The sequence below is a fragment of the Streptopelia decaocto genome (assembly GCF_964273445.1).
Source record: "Streptopelia decaocto genome assembly, chromosome: 7".
In the NCBI taxonomy this organism is placed as follows: Eukaryota; Metazoa; Chordata; class Aves; order Columbiformes; family Columbidae; genus Streptopelia; species Streptopelia decaocto.
This window is the reverse complement of record NC_138661.1, coordinates 48,270,640-48,289,020: the sequence shown is the minus strand read 5'-3', so window position 1 is coordinate 48,289,020 and position 18,381 is coordinate 48,270,640. Positions and strand designations below refer to the sequence as shown.

At 38.8% G+C, this 18,381-nt stretch overlaps 1 protein-coding gene across 1 annotated transcript; it reads left to right on the top strand.

The window, feature by feature from the left end:
- Nucleotides 1-230: 230 nt before the first annotated feature.
- Nucleotides 231-12,813, top strand: EHF (ETS homologous factor). The gene is made up of 8 exons (XM_082058529.1): nucleotides 231-438; nucleotides 2,915-3,160; nucleotides 3,462-3,521; nucleotides 6,073-6,141; nucleotides 6,233-6,301; nucleotides 9,268-9,327; nucleotides 11,508-11,703; nucleotides 12,488-12,813. Exons 1-8 carry the CDS (start codon nucleotides 342-344, stop codon nucleotides 12,585-12,587), a joined length of 897 nt encoding a protein of 298 aa, XP_081914655.1. The 5' UTR covers nucleotides 231-341; the 3' UTR covers nucleotides 12,588-12,813.
- The last annotated feature ends 5,568 nt before the right edge of the window (nucleotides 12,814-18,381 follow it).

The following is an 18,381-nucleotide window of genomic DNA, read 5'->3' as shown; positions in this document are numbered from 1 at the left end:
TTCTCAAAGTATGGCAGTTTTCCTGTTTTGCTCTGTCAGGAGCATTGTCTTTTCATTCGGCTTAATTTCTGGTTACAGTTCATTCATTTGGAGGGGCAGCTGTTGAAACTTGCTTCTTGCGTATGCAAATCAATCATGGTAATTTTTATCAAAAGAAAAGTTTGTGGCAGTGGAAAAGGGGTTGTGGCAACATGTTCTTGATTTTAGTTGCATTTTCTACAAGTGGAATTGGCTTCCTCACTTCAACTTCAGTGGATTTTTTAGCTTAGGGTTTTTTTTGCCATTTACCTCTTGGACTAGACATTACTCACTGAGCAAGCTGTTCAATTCACTTACAGATCATGATTTTGGAAGGAACTGGCAGAATGAGTATCAATTCCAGCAGCAATTTACTCCACCAGCAGCCTTCCTGGACAGATGGATATTCCACATGCAATGGTAGGAGGAATTCAATGGCTCTGAGACATGTTTTTTGAGGTGAGGCAGAGGGAAGAGGCTACTGTATTTTTAAGCACGCAAAAGTAGTATTTTTCAGTAATAGTAATTTACTGGAGTTTCACTTCTGGTAAGAAAAATTTCCATTTGTTACATACTTGTAAAAAAGCTGAACTCACAACACTAAGTTTCTGAAAGTGACCAGTTTATTGTTCATTTCTTTATTGGTTCTTTTTCTTAAAATGAATTTAGTGGTGTTGAAAGTGCCAAAAGTTCCCTCTCCTCAGTCCAGAATTCTTTCTCTCTTACCTTTATCCCTCACTCCTTCTCTGAACCAACATTACTGTTCAATGCTAATCACCCCTCTGGCTTTCCAAGGGAAGAGTCTTTTAGCTTCTTCACTGTTTGCTTTTTCAGCTCAAACTGCTAGATAGCTTTCTAATTAGACTGACACTAGAGCACTAGATAGCCTGCGATCTGAGAACTGTTTTTTTCTTACTATTTTCTGATTGTCTGACTGTACATATGAAAATGTGTTCATATATATCTTCATTTTCAGTATAAAAATACAGATATAGACATATATCTATATAGTGTTTAATACAATTTTTAAATTCTTTTTATCTCTCAGTCAACAGACAAATCCATACTGCAGTTTTCCTTCTAATCCAAATGCTGCAACAAAACTTACAAATAAGGTACTCACTCAATGGAACTCTTGTTCTTTTTTATGCGTAATTTCTAAATACACAAAAATACGGAAGTGCGCACTTAATAAATGTGCTGACCTGTCTGTAACAGATTCATGGGAAAAAAGCCCTGGCTGAGTTTCACTTTGCACTGGATTTCATGAACAAAAATGGTGGGTTCTGTTTACATGTTTCTAGTGTGGAACTCCTCAGGATTCACTCATGTTTTAGAGGAATGGGAAGCCAAAAGCTCAAACCATCCTCTACAGTCATTCATTGCTTCACCTTCTTTTATTTATTTGCTCTCGCTCTTTAAGGCTCTCCATTTACATTAGGAGTCTAGTGGCCTCTGAAATCTCTTTACCATTCTGAACTAATGGGAGTAGAAAACAACCTCCTTTTCATGGAATACTTGATGGCTCCATCAAACCTTTATTCTCTGACATACCACACTCTTAATCGTTTCCACTCTCACTCCCCAAATCCTTCAACAGGAGGATGAGAAACAGTCCTGCAAACTTGGTAAAATACCGATGCAGATCTTCTTGGCCAATATTGACAAAGAAACTAATGGAGCTTCTTTGTGTTTACCTGGGAACTAGCACTGGGCACTGTACTTCAGCCAAAGAAATCTGAGATCTAGTTGGACCTAAGGAGAAGAGATTTCCTAAAACATGACCACTCTGTTGCTTGTGGTCCTCTAGCAATACTCATTGTTGTCAGCATTTCTCAGAGGTGCATGGGTAATCTTCTTCTTGGGGAGACTGAGAACAGACTGGTGCCACATCCTGGAGTGGGGCTACTGTAGAGCTAGGCCTTGGCAGTATTTTCTCCTCCCATAATTCAACCACCTCTGCAATCTCTCATTTCTGCATCCCTAAATCCTTCATGAACTTGTGAGAACATTTTCACACTGCTGTTTTTGCCTGGCATACTCCATTGTCCTCCTTTCCCAAGCACTGAACTCCTTTTGCCAGTGCTTCTGTGAGGGCAGACCAAAGCAGTCTTGCCTTTACTCTTATCTATTTATCCTATCCCCACATAAAATTTCTTTCATTTGCACATGTAAATTATCATCATGCAATGACATCTAACTGAGAACAGTTTAAAAGATTGCCAAGAAAAGATTCAGACATCCTAACAAGAAGATTAGACAGTTTCCATAAATAAAAATGGATTTTACAACTGGATTCAGAAATCACTTTACCTGACCACAGAAATAATACACATTCATCAGAACATGAGCTCTATCAGGAAGTTGTGGGCCATACTGACAAGCTTTTATGGTGGAGCAATATGAAAGTGCCTTGGCTTTTTTTTTTCCTTTGATTGAATCCCACAACTCTTAGTCAGTCCTTATTAAGTCATTATTCAAAGAAAATTTCCAAGTCACATTATGAGAATTTTGCAAGGCTTTTTCCATCAGTTTCTGATGCACTAAAATTATTTTCCAACCAAAGAATCAACATACTTTTTGAACAGTCTTTCTGTAAGCTATCTCCCATTAACGCATTTTGGTTTATTTAGCCAATATTAATCAATTAATTCCTACATACTCAATCTGCCAAGAGAGGTGTAATGCAATAATTACCAGTTTTTAACTGGAAAACTGAGGTAAAAAAAGTAACAATACTTTCTCTAGCAATAACTACTGAGATAGTGTCAAAGATTGAGAAAAGAATCTAGAACTGTGGACTTCCAGGGCATGCAATTTACCTATAGACCTTTCTTGTCATCAACATAATCCCATGGTCATAACAAATGTAGTAAATACCTATTTTCTTTTCCAGTGTCCAGCAGCTTCTATGGAACCCAGTGGCATGAAATACACCCGCAGTATTGGACTAAGTTTCAAGTCTGGGAGTGGCTGCAACATCTCCTTGATACCAACCAACTGGATGCCAACTGCATACCCTTCCAGGAATTTGATATCAACGGGGAACATCTGTGTAGTATGAGCCTGCAGGAATTCACTCAAGCAGCTGGGACAGCAGGGCAACTGCTTTACAGCAACCTTCAGCACCTAAAATGGAATGGTAAATAGATTTTAGGCAGAGATGCACATACAGTGGTCTGAATTCTAGGGTATTCAGAAATCAGTTATGTTTCTCAGAGACCTATCTGGCAGATCTCATTTGCTTACAACTCACTCACTGTATTGCTAAATTGCTTAGCTATGCCATAAGCAAAACACCTTAAGGACCATGGGAGAGGGTATGTTTCCCACTCCAAAATTAGCTCTCTGGCTCAGCTGTAGCAGTAGCTGCTTGGAGATAATACCTTTGATTCTTCTGTGCTCATTGTCACATGTTCTAGTTGCCATATGCTTTCTTGCAGGCCAGTGTGGAAGTGACATGTACCAATCTCATAACGTCATTGTGAAGACAGAGCAAACAGGTGAGTAACAGTTTGGTAGCTTGTCGTTTGATGGTGACAAAAAGAGGAAACTGTCAATTCCTATATATATATATATATATATGTATATAATTTCAAGAGAGATATCAAAAAAATACAATGGAAAATGATGACGCCAAATAAAAGAAGTAACACAAATATCAGTCAATGACTACTTTTTGAAGTTTTAGGTAGTACCACTGTTTCTTAGTTTGCATATGGCCACTTTTCCTGGGAGACATCTGCAGTCTTGCAGTCTACAGATGTATTGCAGTCTATACTGATGTTCATAGTTGGCATAGTTTTGCAGTCTATACTGATGTTCATAGTTGGCATAGTTTTGCAGTCTATACTGATGTTCATAGTTGGCATAGTTTGCAGTGCTCAGCGAGTGCAGCTTTGTAGAGGACTTCATTGTATGTCTCATTCAGCAGAATTTTAAAAAATATTTTCACAGTATTCTTAGTTTAAAAAAAAAGTTGGAGAGAAAAAATATTTTGTTGTGAAGTGCTGTTAATTCTTGAAACGTGAAGAAATTTCCAAACAAAAAAACTTTGAGAGAAAAAATATGTTATATTTCAGTTTCTTCACATGTTTCAATGAAACTGAAATACAGGTAGTATTTTTGTTTGACCAAATCTGTGTTTTTCCTGTGGTAGGTTTTTTTTTTTTTTTTTTTTTTTTTTTTCCCAGTGTGTTCATAGTTAGATCCCTTTCCTTCAGGACTTCATGTCACGAAGAAAAGACCTCCAGCTCGGTTCAGCCTTTCTTTTCAGGCACAATTATTTTCCTGGTTCTTTTGCCGGACCACTTCTGTACATATCCAATCATTTTCTATCACACCAGTGTCAGCCTCTTTGTATGTTGGAGTGTTCATGAGCCACACTTTAATATCTTCTGGCAGAATGAATACAGATTCATGGCACACCATGTCTCCAATAAATACTACCAGTCTGTTTATTCAGGTAACTCAGAGGAGCCCGGCCTCTTCAGCCAGGGACACTATGTACCTTCTTGCAACAGGCAAGCATTGCAATCTGCAGTCCGTTCCTTGCCTGTACTGGCGTAATGTGGATGATGTGCATGTATCAGCCTCAGTGATTGCCATATAGGAGACTACAGTAATTCTTTAAGTCCCAGTTTATGAGATCTTGGTATAATATTGATTCCTTCTCACACTAGGGATATACAGTGCAATGCAAAGTACCTCAGCTGCACATTCTGGAAAGGTCATAGACCAGGACTAACTAATGGTTCTTGCTGGGATGAATCAGGAGTGGCATGATGGGGCTCTGGTTATTCTGACTACAGACCATAGGAGTGGGTTTAGTTTCTACATGAGCAGAAGCAGGTGTTGTGGATTGGGGCCGCTGGGGAAGGGACTTCTTGTGAACCTACAGGAATGGGGCTGGTGGTTTAGAGCGGAAGCCTGCATCATCCTAGCAGACTATCACGGTTGCAAAGACAGGTGCTGAAAAATGGCAGAACAGGGAGACAAGCTGTCTCCCAGTGTTTTGGCTAGTCAAAGCTTGTTTTCTGAGGCAGCATTAAGAAGATGAGGTGTCCAAGCAAGCAAAGGGGGTATGATACTGTAGGAACACAAGCTCTGGGTGCCCAAACATGCAGCTATTATTTAGCATACCTGCTAAATTCCTATGTCATAAGTGTCGGCCAAACATGATAATTTAGCTGTAACACAGTCGGGTGTTTTTTGTTGTTGTTGTTGTTTGTTTGCTTTTTTAAATTTCATTATTATTAACATACAAAAATTGAGTAAAAATTTAGATTTGAACTTTATACCTCACCATTTCTGACTTGGATTCAAAAGAAAAATATAGGGGTTTAAGGCTTCTGACATCAAAAATGCACTCTGAAGAAAGCAATTCCTGATCAATGTACAGGTCATAAAGATGATGCTTCTGCTCTGTTTATGTTGATCCATCTGACCAGATTGTCACAAAAAATTATTCCTCTTTAATCATGAGGGTGTTTTTTAGGTTAAGGATGGAGACTTGAAATGTCTGGAATAAAATTTCCCTTCATCTAGGATAAGGCTTTGATGTTTCTCACTATGTGCTTACGCATACACATGAAGTTCTGTTTCAGAGGGGACCTTTGAATTCCACCATTATAGAAATTAGAATCATTATAAGCATCCTCCTATTTTACTAGATATTTGAGAACACTTTCATCTCTATGGCACCAAAGCACTGTCATAATCATCAGGGGCAGAGAATTCACTGAAGAGCCTACTACATTATTTCTAAAAGTCAGTGCTTTGTGTAAGTACATTTGCCTCAGTATGCAAAACCCCATCCGTAATTTGAGTGAAAGGATATAATTTCATACATGGCCCCTTCACGTCTTGGTTCCCTTCACAGCTCTTTTTTTTGTTTGTTTGTTTTGTTTTTGTTTGTTTTGTTGGTTTTTGTTTGTTTTTTGTTGTTTTTTCCTCTTTTTTTCATTTCTTATTCCTTTGGGGCTCAATATTTGCCTCTGTGCTAAAAAATGTTCTTTTAGTGATCTGTTTTTCCTTTTGATACTTTACCTTCAGATCCATCATTAATGGTGTCCTGGAAAGAAGATAATTACCTGTATGACAGTGACTATGGTAGCACAGTAGGTAACTAACATCACAGTATTTCCTGTATTTCTGAGATGGTTTTATTGTTGTCTAAGGCTATTACTTTAAATGTCCACTTTTTAATTCACAGAGCTATTGGATAGTAAAACATTCTGTCGTGCTCAGATTTCCATGACGACAGCTAATCACCAGCCTCCTGGTAAGGAACTAGCAATTATAGTGTTAATTGTTTGTCACTTGTCCCAGAGCTGTCATCTGTGTGGTCGTCTGTTGTAGGATTGAAACTGAGTCACCATTAATTTTAAACCAAGCAATACTGATTCTGATAGCTCTTTTAGCTATCATTATTACAATAGCTTGTTTCAAATAAATGCTTCTCTCCTCTCTCTGTAAAGACAAAGAAGATAAAATAATCTGTGACCTCTGCATATCTTTTAAAGTGCCTGAGTCAAAGGGGAAGATATAAGTGTCAGAGAGATAAGGTGTTCCAGCTGCACTACACCTTTCTGTGGTGTAGCTGAGTATGGGCGAATGAGTGCCATGTTCCTCACCAGAAATGGCTGCTTTTCCCTAGTGAGCCAGTGGTTCATGCTAAGTTGCTAGGTTTGGGGTCAGCCCAGTGGAGCATTAGGGCAGGCACCAAGCGCTCTGCCCAACTACACCAGTAGAAGGGTTTAATACTGGACCTCATCTCAGCTAACAGTAGGGCAGGCACCGCATGCCTCTTCACCTGTCCACAGTGCTTTCATGAGGCAGAGATACAATCTGCCTGCTAAAGAGGAGGAGAAAGAACAAATCCATTTGCTGTAGTGCTCGGTGGAAGTGCAGTCAGACCACACACTTTGGGGTGCTCTGTGGACCATGTCCTGGGGGCAGGCATCAGAGGCAGAGGTTAGAGAATGAGGCAGTGGGAAAAGAGGAGAGGAGAGATGTCAGGGGAGTGAGAAAGGGGGGAAGGAAAGGCAGGTCCTTCTTAGGAGGCTGTTAAGCAAACAGACCTGAAGGAGAAAGCAGTCGAAGTCATGGGAGGATAAGAAAAAGAAAGCACACTGCTGTAGATGCAGCTTCACAGGTGCTGTCTCTGCATTGGGGGTAAACCTGTGCCTCTGCAACCAGGTGGCAGTCATGGCCTCTGTGCTTGCCCATTGGCTGCATCCCCCAGCCTCTCAGCACAGCCAGACTTGCCAAATGACACACGGTTTCAACTAATGCATTCAGCAGTAAATTTAAAAAATTAAAAGAGAGAGAAAACCTGACCAGAAAAAGAAAACCACCAAACCTTAAAAAACCCAAACCAAACATTTTGTTTACTTCCTTTGCTGCTTCCATCGGCTCTCACAAGATGGCTACCAGGATTTCAGAGCTCTTTGACAGGACTGGGGACCTGTTAAGATCCTGGCATTGTGTGTTTACCTGCTGACTGCTTGAGCCTAGAGCTAGGGTGGCACGCCAAGGGCACAGCCTTCTGTGAAAGCTAAATTTGTATATCCTGTAAAAAATGGCTCATTTCTGAATCATATGCAAATACTGTGCAACCTTTTGTCGAAAGTTTTGCAAGACAGCTTTGTTGAAACTGCATTTTAATATGTCAGGTCCCCGCCTCCTAACATGGCATGTTTGAAACTGGTCTCCACGCAGGAGTGAAGGCAATGTGGGAGACTATTTCCACAGCTGAAATACAGAATAAATCACCATCTAGGCAGAAGGCAACTGAATTTCCAAGAGTAAATCTCCAGCTAAGCGCAACATAACAAACATTTGCAAGTGAATTGTGGAATTTTAAAATTAGAAGAATTTATGTATAAAGGCAAATAAAGGAATGGGTGGGTCCTTCTGTCCTCATCTGGACTTTCAACAGATTTTTAATAACATCAGGGGAATCATAATCTGAGAAAAGGCAGTGAAATAAGCCTCATTTTATTTATCTCCCCTCCCCCCCACAAGCCGAGTGAGGTTCAGGCTAGTTCTTGCTCTTTGAGAGTGAGAAGGCAAAATGACTCAGAATGCATTTACTGCTTGGGGGTCAAGGACAATAATTATGTCAGGCACAGAATATTGGAGGTTAGGCTTATCCTCATTGACCTATTCAGTTTATGTTGCCAGTTATGTATGAATAAAGCAAGTGTGTGAATAGCTTTGCATTTACCTTTTCACATGCAGTTATTACAGTTGCTTGTACAAATCCAACAAGTTTTTATGCAAATGAATATTTCCTGTGAGTCATTTTCCCATGCAAATACCCAGTTTCCATGAAAACTATTATAATCATGCATTCATAGAAGCTGGGAAAATGTGCGTGGGACCTACAGCTTTGCTTTATGGAATTCAGGCACAAAGTATGCTGAAAAGCAAAGGGGCTCCCTCACAGGACTATCTCTCAGGATTTTAGAAGACTTAGAGCGATCCAGACTGCTGTGGTTTGAGGGTGAGAGGGTTGAACACGCAGAGTGTGAGGTAGGTTACAGTCATAAACAGGAGTAACTTTTCCTTTTCTTCATTTCTGAAGAAATGCTTGTGCCAGAAACTCTATTCCTCCTTTGTTTGGCTGCAGGTGATAAAGTACCATCAATAAGAAATGGCTTGTTTCTATGGCTCTGAGCCATGAAAAAATATATGCCCATCCAGCTGCCAAAACTCCTACCAGTGCAAACCCATTTACTCACCCTGCCTCCCCAAAACAGCCACATTTTGCCAGTTCATTATGTTTTAGTTAGGGAGGTGTTCTGTGCATCGGTACCAGTGCATACATTTCACATTAGATCATCTCTTCAGAAACAAATAAGCCCCCAAAGATACATGCTTCTGCAAAGACTAAGACATTATGAGACAGTTCAGGATTCCTTTTATAGATGTCATAATCTTCTTTTTCTCTCTCTCACACATAACATGAGGTGAGGTATTTGTTAATCAAATTTAGGTTTCAAAAGCCAAATGTTTACCTCTGCATTTGTTCTTTATTCATCAATGGTCTCTTTGTGAAATGTGCTAATTAACATATAGTACAGAAAACAAAACTCTCTCCCTCCTCACTTAGATTACCTTCTGAAAAGTTATTATCTTTAAAAGAGGTAATAATTTTTTTGTGGTTTTATTTCTTTCAACCTGCTAGTCAATGGAAAGACTTCAATAAAATTTACAAATAGGCTTCATTTTCCTTCTCTGCAGATTCTTCAGATGTGAAAAAATTGCAAGATCATACACCAAAGTCCCACACCAAGAAGCACAGTAAGTTGACATCCATGTTTATAATGGTTGGTTGATTGAAGGTAAATAAATACATTAAAGCAAATCACCTTTGGGAGGGAAAAGGAGGTATTTTGAAAACAAAACTTGTTAGATCATTATTGTGATTGAATCCTCCAAATATCTGACTGCTTCTAGTACTGTTTGCTCATATTATTTTTGACTCAGTACTGTTATACTTTTCAAATTGTTTTTATCAGTGAGGGCTTATGGGGAAGCAACCAGAAACCAGTTGCCTCTTCCCTATGTTGAGCTGAGCTGGTGGACTGGAGTAAAGGAATGATGGAGAAGACCCAAGATTAAATCAAGAAGGTCTGTGCATGGGAATGGCCATGCTTGTGCCTATACCTGCCAGGTGCAGTATGCACCAGAGACCCTACTCAGCAACTCCTTGCAGACCTTCTCACACATGGTGTCAAGAGCAACACCTGCCCCTCATTCTTGCCACTTTCTTCTCCTCTGATATGACAGTCTTTCCACCCCCCTCATCCATTTTTTTCTACTAGTTTTGATTCAACTTGACTCTGAAGACAGGTTACCATAACTGTGATTTCTGGGCATAGTTCCATTAATGTACTTTACTGAGTTTTTTATGCTGAAAATACCTTGTGTATGTCTTTTGCATCCTGTGTCATTCTCCATTTATAATAGAAAAATCTTAATACTGGTCCTTCACTGCATTTTGTAGTATTTGAAGAGAAGACTGAGAGATGACCTCATCACAGTCTGCAACTTCCTCAAGGAGGGCAGCAGAGGAGGAGGTGCTGATCTCCTTTCTCTGGTGACCGGTGACAGGACATGAGGAAACAGAATGAAGCTTCACCAGGGGAAATTCAGATTGGACATTAGCAAAAGCTTCTTCACTGAGAGGGTGGTTGGACACTGGCACAGGCTCCTCAGGGAGGCACCAAGCCGGTCAGAGTTCAAGGAGCATCTGGTCAAAGCTCTTAGACATGTGGTTTAGTTTTATGTAGCCTTCTGAGGAGCAGGGAGCTGGACTCCATGATCTTTATAGGTCACTCCCAACTTGAGATATTCTATGATTCTAAGAACTCAACCACAGCCTTGGCATGCTGGGCTAATCCCCTACATTTCCACTTTCTTCAGTACTGTTCTCTATCATGATCTGCTGAGTATGTTAACTGATATCCAGATAGACTAGGTCCACCACATTTTGTTGGTTCTAGAAAACAAAGAAAAACAATGGATTGGTTGGCTGAAATCTACTTCTACTCAAGTTGCACTGTATACTGTTTTCTATTTAGCTTTACATCTTTGAGTAGCTTCTTTCATTTTTAATTTGTTCTAAACCTTTACATACTTTTGAAGCCGGACCAAAGGACTGCTATCTTTCCAGCCCACCTTGTCACTGTGTTTGTTATTCTTCATTCATAAACTACTACATCTGGCCTGTTGGAAGTTGTTTTTTTTTTTTTCTCCTGGGTTTTCTTATGCCATCTCTACAGTAACTGTGAAATGGATTTGTGCTTGAACTGCAAGGTCTGCCTGTTCAACTTAGAAATCTGGTTTTGCCTTTTTTGATATCACAGTAAAACTTTTTATACCCTTTTTACATACAACGTTGACTAGCCAGTTTTGTCACTATCACTCTATCCACTCTACACCTTCTTATTCAAGTCTACCTGGGACCAAATATTCATTGATGTGGAATTGCATCTCATGACAGTTTAAATGCATGGAGATTCAGCCCCTGTTTCACAATTATCTTGGTCATTTCATGTACTGCACGATAATATCAGGGTACATGCCATGCTGTAGAAGAATATGAGGAAAAAGGGGCAAATGAGATGACAGGAAAACTTAAACATGTTATATTCAGGGCAGAAACAGTGCCAAAGGCAGAAGGAGACGGGTGATTTTGACTCTTCTCCCTCTGGTTGCTGGGGCTCCTACCAGCTAGCCATGAGTCTCAGACTGCCAAAGGCTGACACTCATGTCCAGCCTTAGTATAAAGACTGTCAGTGTCTTTTCCCTATATATCTCTAAAGCGGGGCTTCTGTGCTCCAGGAGCTATTGCTTCTCCCTATCAAATACTCATCATTTGTAGATGACCCACTGTAAGAATATGACATAAAAATGGCAAGCATAGCTTCAAGAGCTCTTTAGACATTCCTTCCTCCTGCCCCCCTTTCCTCTTTCAGACCCTCGAGGAACTCATCTTTGGGAATTTATTCGAGATATTCTTCTCAATCCTGAGAAAAACCCAGGATTAATCAAGTGGGAAGACCGGTCAGAAGGTGTCTTCAGATTTTTAAAATCTGAAGCTGTGGCTCAGCTCTGGGGAAAGAAGAAAAACAACAGCAGCATGACTTACGAGAAACTCAGCCGGGCTATGAGGTGAGCTGAGATTTTGCTGTAGAAGACTGGGGCACATAAATATACTACCCGGATGGAGAGCCTGGTTGACTTAAAAATGAATTGTCAGCAGCACCACTTGCTGTCTTTGACAGCTGAGTCTCTCACACTAATTTTTGAGACTGTAATGTAATGTCTTTTATTTCCCCTCCTGTGTATAATATACATGTTATATATACAATATACATTCTGTTACTGTCCACCCAAACAGCCGATGTAGGAAGGAAACATGGTTTTATCAAGCTGAAAGTTCATGTGCTACTGAACTGGGAAGGCTTAAATGGCTCAATAATAGCCAGAGACCTTGTTATTTCCAGCAATGTTCAGAAACTGAACGTACCCCTTAACTGTTTACAGTTACAGGTTTGCAAATTCCATGTGAGGATTTTATTTTCTCTTTGCTTTAACGTTTTGAGCAGTTTTGCATCATCTGTGAAAGTTCAAAATGTATTTTAAATGAAAGCTGAGATTCCTTCCTGGTCTGATTTCAGATCCTGTCTCATCTGGAAGAATCCATGAAATCTCATAAGAGTATGTAATAAATATGGCAATATTCTGTGACCTGAAATATGATGAAAATTCAACCTCAGAATTCAACCTCTTTGTCTTTCAGTTATAATAACCTTAGGTGTTGTGTATATATATATCAATAGAAAGCAAAGACTTTTCAGGTAGCTGAGGAATTGTCTAGTTGGCAGTGGCCTTTTAGGACTGTAGGTGAATTTAATCTTAAATATTTTTCTATTTTTTTTTTTTATTTTAACAGATACTATTATAAAAGAGAAATACTGGAACGTGTGGATGGTCGGAGATTAGTATATAAATTTGGAAAGAATGCCCGTGGATGGAGAGAAAATGAGAATTAACTATGTCAAGAAATAACATTTAAAACACCTGGCTGTAGATATTCAAAGACTATTTTCTTATATTTATGTACCAAACTGGGGTGAAAAAACAATTCTACTTCTGTCGGGAAGAAGGAACATTATCATTATTGGTGTTAAAATCATTTTATTTGAAGTACGTCCTGTATGGGGAGAAAATGTACACAGTTTTCTGTGATATAACATTATAGAATGATGATTATTTTTCCTTTCTTGTGAAGTTTTTATCTTTTTGTTTGTTTGTTTTGTTTTTTTAATCATACAGGCATAATGTGGTTTATGAGTCATGCAAGGAAAGGGAAGGAGAGAAATATTAGGGCATTTAGTATGATCATCCACTTTAAAAAGCAGCTATAAGTGGAGGAAGCAGTAAAGCATCTCTGAGCCAAGCACTCTTCTTCCATATCCGTAGTCAGCTGGTTCATAGATTTCATTGCCCAATATCACTTGTTTCTTCCCTCCTCTGAGTTTTGAGTGTTATAACACCTTGCTGGCTTCTAGTTGCTTGTGTTCAGTTAGATGGTGGGTTCCTCTTCAATTAGCTTATCCCAGCTACAGAGAGCAGTGAGTCTGAAAGGTTGCTGTTGGCATATATTTGCAGAACCCATGCTACCTCCACCATTGGGACCTTCTTTTGTAGGAAGAAGTTTAAGATCTGACCTTACCTTGTACTGAGTATTCTCCCTAATCTACAAGGGGCATTCATCTTATCTCAGGAAAAGGGCTATTTGTTTTTAACTAACATCTTTGAGGTGAACTGCAGGAAGACAGTCAGTCTCAGGGACCAAAAGCTATTAACAGAAGATGATAGTTTTCTGCCTGGGCGAACTTACTGAAAGGCAACGGTTTCTCAGTAGAAATACTAGTACTCCTCTCACCCTCTTATATTGCTTTAATAAGCATTCAAATCCATGCCATATTGAAGCAGTGATGAGACGGGAAAGCAAAACATATGTTAATCTCATGGCATGAGGGAGCAGTCTGCCTGCTCCTTCAAGTTGTATGGTCCTCCTAGCAGGTCAAGTCTCACTTGGACAGATACTTTCAAAAAACCTTTGAGAAACACAAACCTCCATTGCATGTAAAAATACTAGTTCCCTTTGCTTTTCTCAAGTCTGACTCTATATTGTATTTGTCAGCTGTGCTTGGGATTCTTGGAGAAAAACCCACAAACATAAACACACTGAGATTTTGAGGACATTCAGGTCTGGGTCAGTATTTTGGGCTCATCTCTCACAGTGCAGAGAAGAGACTGAATGTTCAGGGGCTGCTTTCTCTTTCTTCAACTCATAAATGCTTCCCGCTGGCACCAAGCACATGAGGAACATAAAAACTAGAGGATCACTTCACCAGGTCACTGAGTATATGAGATGTGGGAACTGAGAAACAGGATTTTCTTGGTGATGTTAACAGAGGTGAAACCAGGTTCAAGTCCAACTCATTTTTTCAGGCATGGGGAATTTTAAACGCCATAACAGGAATTGAGAAGTCCAGGACAAGAAAAAAAAAATAAAAAAGGATAAAAGGATAAAGAAGATAAAATAATATTAAGAATATTAAATCCATCCAATATCCATTTCCTCAGGCATCCCTTTGATTTGAAATTATGGATTTCAATGCAGCAATGTGCAGCTGGAGGTTATAGGATGTTCCATTTTTTGTTTGACTTAAAAAGAAATAGAGATGAAACAAAGAGACAACAGAAGTATCAATATAAAGGGTATTAAATGTGCTTAACAACAATGTTTTAGGCAAACATGGGAGCCTAGCTTGTTATCTACACATATAGTGAGTGACAAACAATAACACCACCTTCTATACTGTTTATGCCAGAGCTGTCACCATCAATTACCCATGCATGACAATTTTTGCTTTTCATAACCTGAGTGGAGAGAGGTTAATCTTATTTACAAATCAAATGGTAAGCCTCTGTACTTCAAAGCATTTTTTTCTCTCAGTCTGTCTCCTCTTTTTTTTTAACTGACTGTACTAGCCCTGCTTGCATTTGTGCAACTCAATAGTTTCTTTTTTTTTTTTAGCTTGTTTAGATACATTCTACTTCTTTTACCGTCATTTTGTATATCATATAACAAGAACCGGGCCACCAGATGAGGAGAGAACTCTCACTTTGCTCCAAAGACTGTTTCCATCCCCCATCCCATGGTTATTTGCAGCCCTTTGCTACATGCTCTTCAAACTCCTCCCTCCCCCCTGCCAATTGACACCTTGGGTGAAAATCTGAAATCAGTGGTACTGTCACAAATCTGCAATACTGTTGCACCTTATGTCAGGTTAACATACATCTTACAGCATTTGATTGTACAACCTTCATAAAGCTGCTTTCTATGAGATCTCCCACCAAACTTCTTGGGAGATAAAATGAACTTGTGATCTACACCTACCACCACTGGTTACTGAGCAGCAGCTAAACCTGCTTTTAAAGGTTTTGAAAAATCAAGCTTTAATTAGTATCATACTGTAAAAATCTACAGTGATTTATGCTGGGGTGCAGTATAAATGCCAGTCTTCCACTGTCACGTTTTTCAGCATGTGGAATTGTGCAAGTTTCTATTCCCACTCTGTAGAACTTCTCAGACTAGGTACTTGTCATTCAGCATTAAAATAGCACAAAGTTGGAATAGAAGCTAGCCAACATTTACTCTGTTTTACAAATATATTAACTTTTGTCTAAGGCAAACACAAAGGACTGTTTAAAACTACAGTTCTTGCCAGGGACAGCTACAACAAACCAAAGGAAGTCTTTTTACCAGACCTTAGTAAATGGAGAAAATGAAGACATGAATGTTTATGTAAATTACTATTTAAACAAAAAGCATTTCTGATTGCTCTTTTATTTTATATTTCAGAGACTGAGCAATCATATTTTTAGATGCATCTTTTAAGTTAGCAGCTGCTGAACTGGTAGCACCATGTGTATAGATTTTATTGCACCATAATTTTCATACATATAAAACCCTAGATAGGAAAGCGTGTTATATTTATATACTTACAAGCAAATGGCAATGTCAAAGCTGTTGGCATGAGCACTGTGAAGTTATACTTCCTGTACAAAATTAGAGCAAAACTCTAAAACATCCTGAGAAACTGTGTGTAGGCTTGTGAACTACATAGATATTAAAGTGTTTAGTTACATTTTCATCTTTCCACAGCACATTGCGTAATTCCTTCTTGCTTTTCACAGCATCATCTTCAATGTATACATGTGGAAACAAATCCACATTAGATATTTCACTATTGTAAATTTCATCTTGGAGACTATGTATCACAAAATGGTTCTAAAGACTATTTCTATTTTTGTGGATATGATATAAATTCAAATAAAACCCTTATGAAAGAAATTTCCTTAAATTTACTAATATGCTTAACAGCCCATCTGTTGTGAAGATACTAGATTTCCAACCTGTTTTTTGTCTCACAGGCCTCACTGCAATTGGATTATGTCAACACAGACAGATTGCCTTTCTTGTTCAATGGCTAAACTTTACAAAGTTCTTACTTCAGTACTGATTTAACTTCAAGGTATTTTGAAGTACGTGCAACCGCTAAGCTGATTAAGAATGTAATTATTCACACTGAGCATTTCCTTTACTGAATCAAAGCAGGTAAAAATATGAAATCCTGTCCTTCCTTGGCTACAAAAACACTCAATGAACGAAGAGAACACGTGTTCTGATTTGGCCTGCAGCTTGAGAAAAAAAGTGAAAACTCCTATATTTAAAAGAAAGTCAAAGTTGGCTCATACAGCATTAACATTCTGTGGGGGACTGTGGTTGTATCAATACGGTGTGAGGGTGCGGTGCATGGACCTGCAATGAGCCAACCTGTAGCCCCTGCTGCTGTGTTGCTGGATATCCAGAGCTGTTTGGCAGCATGGTGCACCATGATGGTGAAGTGTGCCTGCTGCAGCAACTTGTACTTGTTGCTGTGCCAGCACATCTGGAGTTGGGCTTGAATCTCAAACAAGGAGCTTCACTGCAATGGGACAAATTACATCATCATGCTCCACAATCTGCAGACGTGCTTAATTTTAAGCAAGAGAGTGATTCCACTGCATTTGAAATTATGTATATGGATATTTGAGGATGGTGGCTTTAAAAATGTTCTGTCCATATTGAATCAACCTATATTCAAACCCAGAATTTCAAGGGCCTCCAAAATTACATCCACCTAAGTAGCAGAATATGTTTGAATTTTAAACACAGGTACAACCCACATGTTTAGCATGTAAAAATCAGGCTAGTGCCTTGAAAGAATTGTCACATTGTAAGAACTTGGGAGTCCCAAGACAGGTTTCAAAATAGAACCAGATTTCAAGAAAGTTCAGACTGTATTTTAAATAAGCATACAGCTGGTTTTACTGTAAGTGGTCAGGCCTTCTGTTTCAAGCAAGCTGAGGCCAATATTTGAGATAATATTGTTTGGAAATATGCAAATAAATGCACACTAAAACCAAAAACAAAAATAAGCAAGCAAACAAAACCAAAACAAACAAAAAACCCCCAAACCCAAACAACAAAACCAAACCAAACAAAAATCTCCCACAAAACTCTTATTTGATTGTTACTTAAAATCAAGCAAAACTTCAGCTTTCAGCTGAATTCTAAGGCCATATTAAATACAAATTCAAGGCAAAATTCAGAGTTTGCAAATCCTATGTAAATTGAGAATGAGTGCTGTAAACAGAGTCTACCAAGCTCTACTAAACCTCATACAAGTTTGTGGGCATGCCTGCATCAAGGATGAGTGAGAATTGCTTCAGGTGAGTGAAATCTGGTACTGCAGAAAGGTGAGCAATTAAGAGTTACCAACACTAGCAGCTCACAAGAAGGGTAAGTGGCATATTTATAACAGTTTGAAAGACAGATTATCTATCTGGGTTTTCAGCATTTGCTCCCTTGCTCACAGAGCTTTGCACAATTCAAACTAAGCTTTGTGCCAGCCAAGAATTTGCTCCAACAACCGCTCTTGCTGCCTTTTCTCAGATATTTAGCACCTTCAGTCACCTGTCTCATTCAACACATGAAAACATCAGAGAGGACAACATGGGGAAAAAAAAAGGCAGGAGAAAGAGACTGAGTAGATGGCCAGGTCTTACTGCATCAAGCAGCTCTATGTGGAAATACAAAGGCTATATGTACAAAAAAATTTTATGACATCCCAGTCAGTCTATTTGTAGTCTTTCATTCAGAGGTTGGTTGCAAAAATTAAACATAAAGTAGTGTTTATAAGTCTAATTATAATTGTAAGAAGAACAAGAAATTAGAGCAATATCTGTATGTGCACTACATAATCTTGTGAGCATTAAAAAATACTTAATTATGAAAGTAAAACGACTGAAGTGCTACTTCTTCTAAAGAATTTCCCCCCTCTGTCTTCAGAATGGTGTGATATTCTCCTGTGCTTTCATCTCATTTTGAATTTTCAGCAAAAGATTCAGTCTCAATATAGGGAATGAAGCGGGAGATGGATGGTCTGTAATGCTGTAGCAGGTGTTGCAAAATAAATAGGTAAATTATAGCTTCTTCTTCCTAAGTTTATTGGTTCCTTATTCAGCATTTACACTCTTCTGGGAATTAGGTGTTTTTTGTGAAGTTGGGGATAAATTTAGTCTAAATATGTGATGTCTCTAAAGTGGAAAGGAGAAAGAAAACAATTTTTGAGATTGCAAATATTTCTCTTTTCTACAGCTGAGTTTCTAACGCATCTGTCCCAATCAGTTACCATGCAGTACTATTTCTCTCGGGAAAATACTGTT